The 13,896-nt window shown below is 38.5% G+C and overlaps 1 protein-coding gene across 12 annotated transcripts in view; it reads left to right on the top strand.

The window, feature by feature from the left end:
- The window catches only part of PPP1R9A (protein phosphatase 1 regulatory subunit 9A), a 311,463-nt gene that overhangs the window by 275,834 nt on the left and 21,733 nt on the right, over positions 1–13,896 (top strand). For 6 of the 12 annotated variants that reach the window (XM_082693613.1, XM_082693619.1, XM_082693617.1 and 3 more), the window contains 3 exons: positions 353–650; positions 12,765–12,852; positions 12,946–13,029. The exons of 3 other annotated variants lie outside the window; for them this stretch is intronic. In XM_082693613.1, the coding sequence (XP_082549739.1) occupies positions 353–650; positions 12,765–12,852; positions 12,946–13,029 (470 nt within the window). The remainder of the gene's footprint in view (positions 1–352; positions 651–12,764; positions 12,853–12,945; positions 13,030–13,896) is intronic. 3 more of the 12 variants (XM_082693620.1, XM_082693618.1, XM_082693615.1) reach the window with 1 other exon arrangement.

Genomic DNA, 13,896 nt, shown 5'->3' with positions numbered 1-13,896 from the left:
TCGATAAATTGTAATTCAGCTTATTTCTGTACTCATTCAATGAACTAACCCAAGACATTATCCCTATTGTCATATTTCGTGATGGTGTTTTTATATTCAGTTGTTGGTTTTACCTAGTGGGAAATAAGGAATGTACAAGTAATTGTTTCTATATGTCTTAGGTGTCTGTTTTAGCTACAATGGTAATATGCTGAATTGTTATAAACTATGCAGTCCCATCTGTAAACCCACAAAAAAATTGTTTTTCAAGGGAAAATTTTTTACTAAAAAAGTTTGGTCTGATTGCAAAGTAAGTATTCCTGGAGCTGATGCTCAGCAGCATAACCTCCTTTATAATCTCTTATACCAACAGCCTTCAAACAGTTTCTATAACCACACGCACATTTCCAAATCACTTCTGCCCAAGGGTTTGAGAACTTCTCCAGAATCAGATTCTGGTACTCCATCCCTCACTCCAGTGGCTGGCAGTGTGCCCTTCTCATCTGACCACATAGCTGAATTTCCAGAGGGACCACTGAGCCCAGAAAAAGAGCCTTCCTCCCTTATTTGGGGAGACACTTCACTCTCCTCTCCTTCAAAATCTGATCATGATATGGAAGAATCTCCATACCACCATCAAGCCACCACCAAGAAAACACCACAAGAAAAAGGTACTGTTGATTTTTGTTGTTGTTTTGATTTTGTTTTGTCTATCTTCACTAACTCCTTGATTTGTACAATAGAAGAACAGCTTTTTTTGGTCATAGTCGTAAATCCTTTGTCTTCTCACACCTAATAATTAATATTGCTTTCTTTTTATGTTGTGGGATAAGAGCCCATGACTCTCCCATTTTATTTATTTGTTTGTTTATTTATTTACCTTTTCCTACCAGGTTAGCATTTTTACTTCTTTCGCTGTCCACAAGTTTACTACTATTGAAGGAAATTCTTCAGGAGGCCTACTAGAGATTTTGTAGAGTAGCAGCCCAGAGTTTTAATGAACACTTAACATACTCACTTTGGGGGAAAAGAAGTGTATATAATATATATGTAAAAACATGTATGTATATAATATCTATAAAAATACATTACATATACACATATACATATTTATATACATATGTGGTGTGTGTGTGTGTGTGTGTGAAGATGAAGCAGTATGTTTTAAACCATTAATTGGTTTTTATTTAGAAGAAATTTTCACAGTAATGATGTATTACACAAATTGTGACAGGAAAGCTATGATAAAGATAATACAGAGAGATTAATCAATTAAATTTTAAAATAAGCTCCTAGAATTAATACCAGAATTTCATAGTCATATCAATAGACTATCATCATTTTAATTTACAGAAGAAATAAATTCTCATTCAATAAGTTAAATGATACAGAGATGTGTAAAGATTAGGTTCATTCTTTTCCTACTATGTCTGATGTGTCTCCTTATAGTAACCAAGTAAAGTTGGTTATATTATCGGTCACATCTGAAATACAAGTAAGTATATATTACGTGTATTTGCATGAGAGCGCACGTGCGTGCGTGCGTGTGTGTGTGTGTGTAGATGTAAAAACGAAAGTACTTTTTATTATGCTTGTGTTTTACTTTGTGTCTTTTTTTTTTTTTTACAAAAATGAATCATACAAGTCACATGACTCTGCAGTTTTGTTTTATACATAATAATATTTTATGGACATCCCTCTAAGGCAATATACCCAAATTAAATGATATGAGACTCTTATATAGAGAGCTTATAATATAACTGAGACAACTATTCTGATATTGGTGGACATTTAGGCTATATTCTAGATTTCTTTTTGTATATTGCTTGTTTGCTTACCACTTTGAAAGAAGTTACAACAAGCATTTGTATATTTTTTAAATTTTTATTTATTTGATAGAGAGAGAGAGAGAAACAGTGACAGAGGGAACACAAGCAGGGGGAGTGGGAGAATGAGAAGCAGGCTTTCTGTCAAGCAGGGAGCCCAAGGGCTGGATCCCAGGGCTCTGGGATCATGACCTGAGCCAAAGGCAGACACTTTAAGGACTAAGCCACCCAGGTGCCTCAGCATTTGTATATTCTCATATACTGGACACTTTTACTTCTTTAGAATACATTTTCAAAAGTCGAATTGGTAGTCAGAGTATATTGTGCTCAAGAGAAAATGTATAGCTTTAAATTCCTTTATTATTAAAAATAAAGACTGAAAATAAATAAATATTCAAACTAATAGGAACAGAACAATTAAAAGGTAGGGGAAAACGTAGAAATAGGAGCAGGTAAGAGATATAAACTGAATTTAATTTTTAATGAAATGAAAAACCCATTCTTTTTTTAATTTTTATTTTTTTATTAACATATAATGTATTATTAGTCCCAGGGATACAAGTCTGTGAATCGTCAGGTTTACACACTTCATAGCACTCACCATAGCACATACCCTCCTCAATGTCATAACCCCACCACCCTCTCCTGAACCCCCTTATCCCGGCAATCCCGTTTGTTTTGTGAGATTAAGAGTCTCTTATGGTTTGTCTCTCTCCCAATCCCATCTTGAAAAACCCATTCTCAATTTCCATCTCCCCCCAAAATATTGTAACAGTGTGCAAATTATTCTAGCTAAAAGTGAAGAGCCGCTTGGAAGGACACAGTAAGAAGAAGATAGAGAAACAAACACACAAAAAAATGTGGCATTGGAAATAAAGGAGATACGGAGATTAAAAGAATTTTTTTTTTACAGATAGTATGTGAACTCTAGATTTAAAAACCTAAAGGAAATGGAGTTCTCTACAAAATTAGTCTATTCAAATTGTCTAAGAGGAAAACTTGGATAAATCAATAATCACAGAACCACGAAATAGGTTTTTATAAGCACTTCCATTTAGAAAGTTACTAGAGCCAGGTGGTTTTATAACTGAATTCTGCCTAACCTATTAAAACAGAAACAAAAACAAAAACAGATAGGCTCTATTTTATGCTCGTTATCCCAGGTAGGGTGTTTATCATTTATTCAAGTAGCTGGTATCCTAAAAACTAGTAAAGCCAGTGTGGAAAAAGGAAATCTTATGCATGTAGCTTCATTTCAACTATGATGCTAATCAGTTGAATCCAGGAGTGCAAGTTAATTATATTCCATAATCAGGTAGTAGTATTGATTCTGAAAATGTAAGAATAGTTTGACATTAGAAAATCTAACAATATAAATCATCATATCAACCAAGGAAAGGTAAAGTGTTATAATATTAATGGAAGTCGAGAGGCATTTGGTATAATTCTTCAGACATTTTCAGTAAAAACTTGTTAAAGTAAAAGTGGAATTAGAAAAAATTTTCTGAATATGATTGGTTACTTACCAGCAATCAACTACTAAATAGTGAATCTTAAACCATTTGCATAAGAATTAGGATTAAGACATGAATGCCAACTACCACCACGATTTTCAAGTCTGTTTTTGAGACTTTTCTAATTGCAGGAAGATAAAAGAACATCAAATAATAAGTATAAATTTGAAATATAAAGACAAAAGTATCTTTATTTAAGGATTATATGAATATTCATCTAGAAGATTAAGTGGCCAGATATAAAATAAATATATGAAATTAATATCTTCATGAGTGTAACGGTGAAGCGTCTACAACTTACTTTGAAAGGCATTTGAAAATTAATGGATTAATGGATGACTAGAGGGACGGCTATATGATAAAGCAAATTGTAGTAAAGTGGAAATTGTAGAATATAGGTAGTGGATATACATTTGTTCACTATAAATTTTTTTTATCTTTTAAAAAAAACTGAGTGGGGGGCGCCCGGGTGGCTCAGTGGGTTAAGCCGCTGCCTTCGGCTCGGGTCGTGATCTCAGGGTCCTGGGATCGAGCCCCACATCAGGCTCTCTGCTCAGCGGGGAGCCTGCTTCCTCCTCTCTCTCTCTCTGCCTGCCTCTCTGCCTACTTGTGATCTCTCTCTGTCAAGTAAATAAATAAAATCTTAAAAAAAAAAAAAACTGAGTGGTAGAAAGGAATGTCATTTTTGTCTATACTGATCTAAAGATTTTCTACAACAGATATTTTTGTGGAACTTGATAAGCTGATCCTAAATTTATAAGAAAGGAAAAATGGCTAGGAATACCTGAGACTCGTGTGTGTGTGTGTGTGTACCTTATTTTATGACAGCTCGTGGGTGGATCCGTGGAGAAAGAATGGAGGTTTTTTACAAATTGCTTTGGGACAGCTGGTTATCCGTATTTTTAAAAATTACATTAGATACCCCCCATACATTGCAAAACAACCTATTCAAGTTAGATTTAAGACTTAACTGGAAAGTAACTGGAAAATACAAACTATCTAACTTTTAAAAGACTGTATAGAATATTTTTGTGACTTTGGGTAGACAAGGATTTCTTAAACAAGACACAAAGGAAAAAAAAAGAAAAGATTAATAACATCAGATGATATTAAAATTAGGAACTTCATTTCTCAAACACACAACAAAGAATCCCACGAAAGTGGAGAAGATATTACCTGTCTGTGTAACTAACATGAAGTTAGCGACTAGATTATGTAAATAACTTGTATAAATCACCTGGAAAAGACAAATGATACAGGAGATAATATATAATGTCTTGAACAGGCACTTCATAGAAAATGAAAACCAAAAGGCCAAAATATTTATGAAAGATGTTCAACTGCATTAGTAATCAGAAAAGTATGAGACAAATCAGATGAGATACCATTTTGTACCTACCACATTGCCATAAATATTAAAGTCTGATGTTACCAAATGCTGGAAACTATGTGAAACAACCAAAGACGGAAGAGTTTTCATCTTGCAGGTGGAAGTGTGAATTGGGGCAAGCTCTTTGGAAATAATTTAGCATTGACCTAGTAAGGACGAAAGTGTGCATGCCCTTGACCCAACAAGGTCCTATGCTTGTCTACTGAGATTCATGTACAGGAGTATTCATAGCAGCCCTACTGTGTGATCAAAAGCAACAGCAAACAACTGGAAAAACCTAAAAGCTGATAACTCCTGGAATAATCACTAGTAAAATAGTTAAATGAATTGTAGTATATTCATAGGATGAATCTGTGCAGCAGGGAAAATGAATGAACCACACTGAAACATGACAACAGGCGTGAATCTCTGGAACGAGACATTGAGAGAATAAACCAAATTGCAGAAGAATCACGGTGGTTCTATTTAGATAGTGTTAAAAAGTGAGTTACTTAGAGATACAGACAAAATGCTGAGGTTGTAAGTGGGAATGACAAAAGTCAGTTACTTGGTGGGGACTGTCCAGGAACTGGAATATGGAAGGACATACTAGGGACTTTGTAGGTAGAAACTGATGAGGGTTGCGAGGAATAAATGAAATGGGTGTTGGCTTTATTGTTTTTTTTCATTCTCTACAATTATCTAATAAATAAATACTCTTGGTTACAGTAGTCAATAAGCATAATAAAGGACCCCATATAGAAATTAGAAAATAGAAATTAGAAAATAGAAAATTAATTGATGGACTTTAATATACAGGTAGCTTCAAGGAATTTTTAAAAAGTCAAAAATTGGCAAAAGAAATAAACTTGGTTCACTGAAGAGAAAATTTGTATTGCTTATAGGAAAAGATGATCAGGCTCACTAATGATCAGAGAAGTGATCACTTAAATTAGATACCACTGGATTGCCAAAGTTTTAAAGAATTCATGAGCTAGGGACGCCTGAGTGGCTCTGTTGGTGAGGCATCTGCCTTCAACTCAATTCATGATCTTGGGGTCCTGGGATCGAACCCTACATCAGGCTCCCTGCTTGAGGGGGAGCCTGCTTCTCCCTCTGCCTGCTGTTCCCCTTGTTTGTACTCTCTCTCTGTCAAATAAATAAATCTTAAAAAATAATAATAATAATTCTGACAACTAGTGCCAGCAGTGATGTGAGATACACTCATACCTTGCAGGTGTGACTGTACATGACTGTATTTTTGAAAAGCGCATACCCATCTGTCTCTACCCAATCAAAAATTATAATCTTTCTAAAAATACATCGTGAACATAGAAATACATTTGATTTGGGGGACTCAACCTGTTTTTAACTCTTGGGAAGCACCATAGCTTTATTCTTGATCTTTTCCCTTTGGTTTCATTTCCTAAGCCTATTCATTGCTGGAATTGCCTTCCACAGACTGGTCTTAAGCACAGCTCTTCTAGGAGTTTTGGGATAAAAATTATGTACTTAGAAACTTAAAAAAAAAAAAATGCTAGTAGAAGCAAAAGAAGATATGTCGAGCCTACTAATTCATCAAAGGTAGTTCTCAAGTTGATGGAGGACTTGCATGGTTGATATTAACCTACTTTCAAAAGAATTAAAGACTTCAAAAACTCTCATTTATTCACTCAAACTATGGATTCAAATAGCACTTTTTTATAGTGCTGTTTTGTGGTAAGCCCTCTATCATCTCTTTGGAAAACTACATATAGATCTTAATTGGTCCATAAGAAGACCAAACAACAGACACATGTATTTTGGAGATAGAGGTTAATACTCTGTGGTCTGCTGTTTGAGTTTATCAGGCATAACTAGCTATTTGAGAGAAGTTACATTATAGTCAAGGAGAGTGGATCACTCACACATGAGATATGGCCCCCCGATTTTTTTAAGTGGCAGAATATTATCTAGCTTAGGTCTCTCTTTTACTTCTAATTTTTTTTTAATGCTTCTTTAAAGTCAGCAGATGTTTCCTCCCCGATGGGAGAAGTAGTACGTGGATTTGCATTGTGCTCCGCAGTCTACGAAAAGCAATGTAGGAGTCACATGTGAGAATTCCACCCTTTCCCCAATGCCTCCCTTATTTGCAACTCTTCCTTTTTTGGAATTAAGCTCTCAGTGGAAGTAAGCAGGAACCGAGATAGAAGATGGGTAGCTTCTTCTCCAGAAACTAAGTAACTTGGGCTTTAACCCTCTTCAGTCTTCCTGGGCTGATTGTCTTTCTGGGGAGCAGGGAAGAAGCAGTGCATTGAGCTTTGATAAAATATGAACTTTATCAATAGTCAACTACTAATACAGTAGCCACTCAGATACAAGAGTGCCTCACATTCTTTTCTTTCCCAGTAAAAAGTTTCCAGCCTTGAAGAGCTTTCATTGCCTTCCCTCTTCATTGACATTAATCCATTCATTTATGTATTTATTAAACAAATAGTTATTGAGCAGTTACTCTGAGTCAGGCGTTGTGCTAAGGGTAAAATGTATGAGAACTGACAAGATTCCATCTTTACCCTCAAGGAGTTTGCTGACTAGAGTCAGTCTTTCTGCCTCTTCTCTCTCTCCCTCCCTCTCTCTCTCTCTCTCTTTGTCATTGCCAGTTGGTTTTGTAACATCTTGTTTCTGATACCCCACCATCAGTGACTGGGAAGGCCCTATTCTCTCTTGCTTTCCAGTCTCAGGCTCTGTAACACCTGGAAAGACATCAAAGAGACCTTTAGTTAACTGACTGTCAGTCAGCAGCCCATTACCAATTGGTACCTCAAAAGTCAAAGGTCTAGCCCTTCAGTTTTCTAAGTCCAGAAACTCAGTAATACAGTTCAGATTTAATCAAGTCCAAAGTGGCTGATTCTTGCTCTTCTAACTTAGAAAACACTGATTTCTAGGCCAAAATACTTATTTTTCTGATTTAGTTTGGGAGGTACACCTGACATAATACCCAGCATCCTTCATATGTTCTGTTCTCTCTCCCATGGGTTGGTGGGTTCATAAATCAGAAAGCTACTCAACCGGCATAAAACGGTAGTTAAATTACCTGGATGTGTGTATGGAATATGCTCGTTCAGCTGGGCTGACAGATGAATGGCCGGTTGCATGGCAGCACCCCTGCTATTTGGGCACTTTTGTGTCCCTCCAGGACTCTCCCTCCCTACTTCCCAAGATGCAGACCCCAGTATTGTTAAAATGTTATGACATTGCAGGAGATGATACAGTATGGATTAACAGAGTCAGATCTACCTTCTCTGTCCTCCAAATCCAATTTGAGGAATAACATCCTATAAAATTCTTGAGTCCCTGGCGGTGTGAGATTAATCTATTCAGAGCTGGACTCAGCAGAGGTCAGGTATGGTTAACCTTATTTCCCTCCGTATGTTGGTGTGTTTATTCACATGTGAGGTTCTTAGGACTCATTGGCTCATCTTTAGAGGAGCTAGATTGAACTAGGTCAGCAAGACTTCATGTTTACATTCTTGCCTAACACTTCACGGAAATTCTGTTCTTCTTCAAACCCAGGTTAAATCTCATCTCCTTTAGTGGACTGTCTGTACACTCTCCCCATTCCCAGGCAGAGTGAATTATTCTCTTCTCTCTGATCCCACAGAAATTTTCACACTGTTGCTTCTCGTTCATCTTTTCATCTTCATATTCTTGGTCCCCAGCAAAGAGTATGGCATGTAATTGGTGCTTCATAATTTTCTTTGGTAACCAATGCAGGAGGTCTCTCCAGATAGCCAATGCAGGTCATCAAACCAAATCTGGTTGCCATGTGTTATTATAAGTAAAGTCTTATTGGAACACAGCCACACTCATTTATCTATAACCTGTCTACACTCATGCCACAATAAGCAGAGCTGCGGAGATATGACCAACTGTATAGCCTCAAATCTCAAATATTTGTTATCTGGCTTTACAGAAAAACTTGCTGGCCCCTGGTCTAGGCATTCATTTCCTTCTACTCATCATTGCTGGGTAAACTCTGAACATGTCTTAGTCCCTGGTTGCCATTTATCTAGATTTTTAAAAAATAATATGCCATTATTTTTGGTTGTTTAAGTTACTACAAGGTAATAATTAATTTACGGCTGTACTTGCCTGCAGTTTCAAGGCTAACAATGTGCTAGTATTACTGAACAACTAATTGAAGTTGGCTGTTTTCAAAATTGTGTTGATACCACATTCACAAATCATCATTTTGTTGTCATATTTGAGGAACCTCAGTGGAAGTGGGATAGAAAGAGCCCCATGGTAGCTGGTAAATGATAAACATCTAACCCCATTTCAGTTAAAGCAAGAGGAAGTATAAGATTATTTCCAGAGGTTTGTAAGACAAGTTAAGTGACCATAGAAAGCATGACAGTATTTTTCTCATGCTTACTCTTTGAGTAACCTAATAATAACGTTTTGGTTTCTAGACTTCCATAGCAGTAGACCTTTGTCCAGACAAGGTTAAGAGGAGTAAATTAAGTACTATAAGCTTTCTACTTATGATTTCTAGAGATTCTAAGTTTATATGTGGCTATTAGCACACTGCCTGACACAAAACATGCCTTTAAAAGTATTCGCTGAATTAATGTCCTGGCAAATAGAACTGGCTTTGCAAAATCTTTACAGGATTTTGTTTTTTGTTATTAACATATTGCATTAGGTCTTTATACATTCTAAATAGTAAATTTTTTCATACCTCCAGCTGTGATTGGTAAATTAAGACTTGACAATTCGAGGGACCATCGAAGGACTTGGGGGGAGAAGGATGGCCAAGGAAGCAGAGACAGGCGTACATGAGATGGGTTGAAAGGAATGGGGCTGCCCAGCCTGCCTGAAGTGAAGCAGTTGTTTTATGCAGGTTAAATTGTTGCAATTAAAACTGAATAGGAAGGTGAAGTCATTAGCTCTAGAAATTAAGTGCCTTGAATACCTCACCAAATTACTAGGCAAACACAGATGTTTGAACGGAGGAATAAAAAGGGGGAAAAAAAAAAGAAAGAAAACCCATGAGGTGTGGGGAAGGTGAATCAGGAGACACGGGGAGGGATGACCTGGAAGGAGGAGCAGTCGACATTGAGGGAGAGAGCGATGCAAGAGCCTGTGTAACGTAAGCTGCCTAGACGCAGGGGAAGGAGGTGAGGAACTCCGAACTTGACGGCAGGGCCTCTGACCTCAGGAAATGTGGCCCTGTCATTAGTAGACACTGGGAAGTCAGAGATGAAGGGCAAAAACAAATTTTTTAAAGGGATTTTTTGCATTTTTTTAAGAAAGATTTTATTTATTTATTTGATGGAGAGAGAGAGAGAGCACAAGCAGGAGGGGAACAGCTGAGGGAAAGGGAGAAGCAGGCCCTGCACTGAGCAGAGCCCAGCCGGGACCCTGGGATCGTGACCTGAGCCAAAGGCAGATGCTTAACCGACTGAGCCACCCAGGCGCCCCTTAACTCATGTTTTTAATGAAGAAGGTTGAGAGCTCAAGAGACAGGCTGGGCTAGGGGCAGATTTGGGAGTCCCTAGAGGAGAGGAAGAGGTCAAGAGTCTGGGGCTCAGGAGAGGAAGGATAGTTCAGTACAAGAAAAGGCCATCACACGTAGCCATAGGGAGACCGTTTACTGCTTTGAAACTGAAGGCCGGATCGCCAGAGCCTGGAGCTGTAGCGCCCCAACTGGGGGTTCGGACTTCTGATTGCTCTTGAGGGTAGTGTTGGAGAGATTTCAGAAAGCCTAATGGAAATTTTACATAAAGCTAAATAAATAAACAAAAACAAGTCACTCTTTTTTTTTTTTCTTTTCCTGAAATCATACCAATCCAGTGTCGGTTTTTGTGCAGACTGGACATTCTAATGTGCACTGTGGGTAGATTTGATTGATTTAAAATAGAGAAGTGCATTATTCCTTAATCTTGCCTCTTCAGCCTTTCGAAAGCATTCATTTAAGTGTTCCTTGGAACACACTTTGGCAAATGTGTGAGATAATGATGTGAGGTTGCCTAGCAGCGAGCTCTGTAATGGGCAGAATCAGGCTTTTAGTCCCAAGATGTCCAAATAATTGCAACACTAAGAGGTTACAGAGCATTTCCATGTCCATTGTCTCATCTGGTCCTCTCACCACTCGTTAAAACATCGCCCTGCTACCTCCAATTCAGAAAATAATTAGGCAGTCTACTTTTAAACTTCGCACAGTTCTAGCCATTAGGAGTTGCTTTGGGATTGCTCTGGAGGAATCCAGCACTTTCTTTTCCCCTTCAGCTTCTATGAAGGAAATTGAAATCCTGCCTTTTTTTTTTTTTTTTAAATGTCCATTAGCAAAATCAGCTCAGAAGGCGTTTGGGCCGTGTCTGTGGATTTTCTTTAAGTGTACGCCTCACATCTGTGGCCATTTAATTCAGACACCCAGCGTAATGATGCAAATATCCGTAATTAATATCTGAGGCTAGAAGTGGATTTTGACGTGGACATATTTCTGACGCTGGTGTTCCATTATGTACATTCCAAGGGATTGATTGTTGTAATCCAAGTATCGTTAACTGAAAGTATGAAGGGCTCATTGCTAAAATTCCTTAGTTTGTAAACCTCCCGTGCTGCTTCTTCAGAGCTTTGAACATAAACTGCTGAATAAGAACAGTGTGCATAATTCATGTAGTGTGTGTGTATCTAGAAATTTATCCTGAAATACAATTAGGAGCAAAATTAATTAGCAAGGTTAATTAAACACTTCTGTAATAACACTGTTCTGTCTACATTCCATGCCAGAAAGTTGCTGGAATATTTTTATAATTTTACAAAGATAGAGACAGACACCAACAGACAGTTAGGAAGCAGTAGTTTCACACACAAATATGCACTAAATTTAACACATCCTTTGTTAATCATCTCAGATCACTGCATATGCTGAACAACATCCTTTGCTAAATAGTTCCAGGTAGAGCTGTAGGAATTATCTCCTGTGTCCAAGGAGGAATAAGTGTCACCTGTGGAATCCAGCTCCTACATTTGACATTGTACTCCATTCTCAAAGCCTTTCCTCTGATTGCTTTTTTGGCGTCATGTGGAGTGTTCCCATCCCCCAGCAGCTGCTGCCCTTGAGAGCCAGCATAACTCAAAGAGGCAAAGATCATTCAGCTCCAAATACCGAGGAAATTTTGGCATCTTCCACATGACAGGAGGCCAGCCAAGTTGTAGTCCAACCCAACCTCTGAGAGAAGCCTTTCAAAGATATAAATGGTTTATAGCTGAGCCCCAGCTTAAGAAATCTCCCCATGCTCTACCTGTCCCAGGGCTGGCCACAGGCCATTAGCTAAGGGAGAGACCAGAAGAGAAAGCTTTGACTCTTGCTTCCTCCCCTAAATCTCCCAGACTCTGAGGGGTCTCTTTCTGTATTGGACTTGGGAGTTAAGTAAGAAGTGGGCTGGGTTTCTGTCAGAAGGCACCAAAACCCAAAGGCAGGACAGGTGTGGAGGACAGAGTCTGGTATTTGAAGCAAAGAGTTGGAGCCAGAGAAGGAACAAAAGGAAAGTCATGTCGGTCCCTGCCTTGAATGTAAAGAATTATTTGATTGTGTTCATTCTTGCTTATTTTGCTCATTCCAGTATATTTTAAGATAAAACTCCTTTTGATGAGTATTGGGCCTCTGTCCAGCAGGACCTTTCCTGGCTTAACTGAATATTCCTCAGCATAGCTGTGTTTCCTGTAGCTTAAGAAAGGCATATATTGGGACGCCTGGGTAGCTCAGTGGGGTAAAGCCTCTGCCTTTGGCTCAGGTCCGACCTGATCAGGTCCCATGATCCCAGGGTCCTGGGATTGAACCTGGCATCAGGCTCTCTGCTCAGCAGGGAGCCTGCCTCCTCCCCTCTCTGCCTGCCTCTCTGCCTACTTGTGATCTTTGTCTGTCCAATAGATAAATAAAATCTTAAAAAAAAAAAAAAGGCATATATTATTTTCTTTTACACTTTGGAATTGGGTCAAAGTCCTTAGATTCAGAAATGCACTGACTTTTGACTTATGGCCTCAGAAGGAATAATAAATTGGTCTTTTTCACCTGTGTGTACATCCTAGATGGTGCCAAAGGTCCCAAATCACTAAGGGCATCCAGTTCATTGGTGGTGCAAGGAGGAAAAATTAAGCGCAAGTTTGTGGATCTGGGGTAAGCATTTCGTGATGTAAAAATCAAGCAAACAAACAAAAAGCTAAAAGAAGAAATGTGTTTCTCCTTTCTGACTGTGTACTGTCCTTATAGGGCACCTTTGCGAAGGAGTTCCAACAAGGGAAAGAAATGGAAAGAGAAGGAGAAAGAAGCCACTAGGTTCTCTCCAGGTAGCAGGTACGGGTGGGTGATCTCCACTTTCTGGCCCCCTCCTCGGTTAACCAAAATCAGCAGTCTGTGTCTATGAGCTGAAGTGATGCTACCTAGAGGTGAGAGGAAAGAGAAATTGCACAGTCAATGTATATTAGTCCTACCCCAGTTGTAGTCTACACTGGCGTTGGGTATATCCATTGGCTTAATTGCAGAATTATGGTCACGTGAACGATTTCAAAAAATGTGTATCCAAATGCGGCATAAATAGATCTGTGTGATATGTCAGTTAGTCATATTTCAGGGTCTTTGCCTGGCTACCCACGATACTAATGTCCTCTTTTTTGTGAAGTCTGAAAGGGTAATTTTACATCAAAGGACCTTATTGGTTTTTAGGACTGTTCTGTCCACATGTAGAAAGGACCATCATCTCTTGCTGGACTCAGCTGTTGGATCGATTTTCTTCAGGCCCTACCAGCTATTCTCACTGTTCAAGAAAGACTTCCCTATAAAAAAAAAGGAGCTTTGTACTGCCTGTTGTCAAGTCTTCCCAACTGTGTTTGGAGATTCCGTAATTTTAAGTTTAGATTTGTATCGTGAGGCAGTAAAGCACGGAGCTTGATGGCCTGGGTTTGGATCAGAGCTCTCCCAGTTATTACCTCTCCCATCTTGGTCAAGTTCTTTAACCGGTTTGCTGCCATTTCCTCGTGTGAGTTCAGGATAAGTAACAGGATCTCCCTAGTAACTTCAGTGTGAGGATTAACTTCATTTTCCTGAAAATTTAGATGGCACCTAGTAGGTAGGAGGTATTTAAAAATAATAATGAAGATACGGTTTGCTGTCATTATTACTTGCAAGTTACAGAGCAGATTTATAGATCCCCCTTTAGTCCCA

This window comes from Mustela nivalis (genome assembly GCF_964662115.1).
Source record: "Mustela nivalis genome assembly, chromosome: 12".
In the NCBI taxonomy this organism is placed as follows: Eukaryota; Metazoa; Chordata; class Mammalia; order Carnivora; family Mustelidae; genus Mustela; species Mustela nivalis.
The sequence above is the reverse complement of the archived record's forward strand: the minus strand, read 5'-3'. Positions and strand labels throughout refer to the sequence as shown.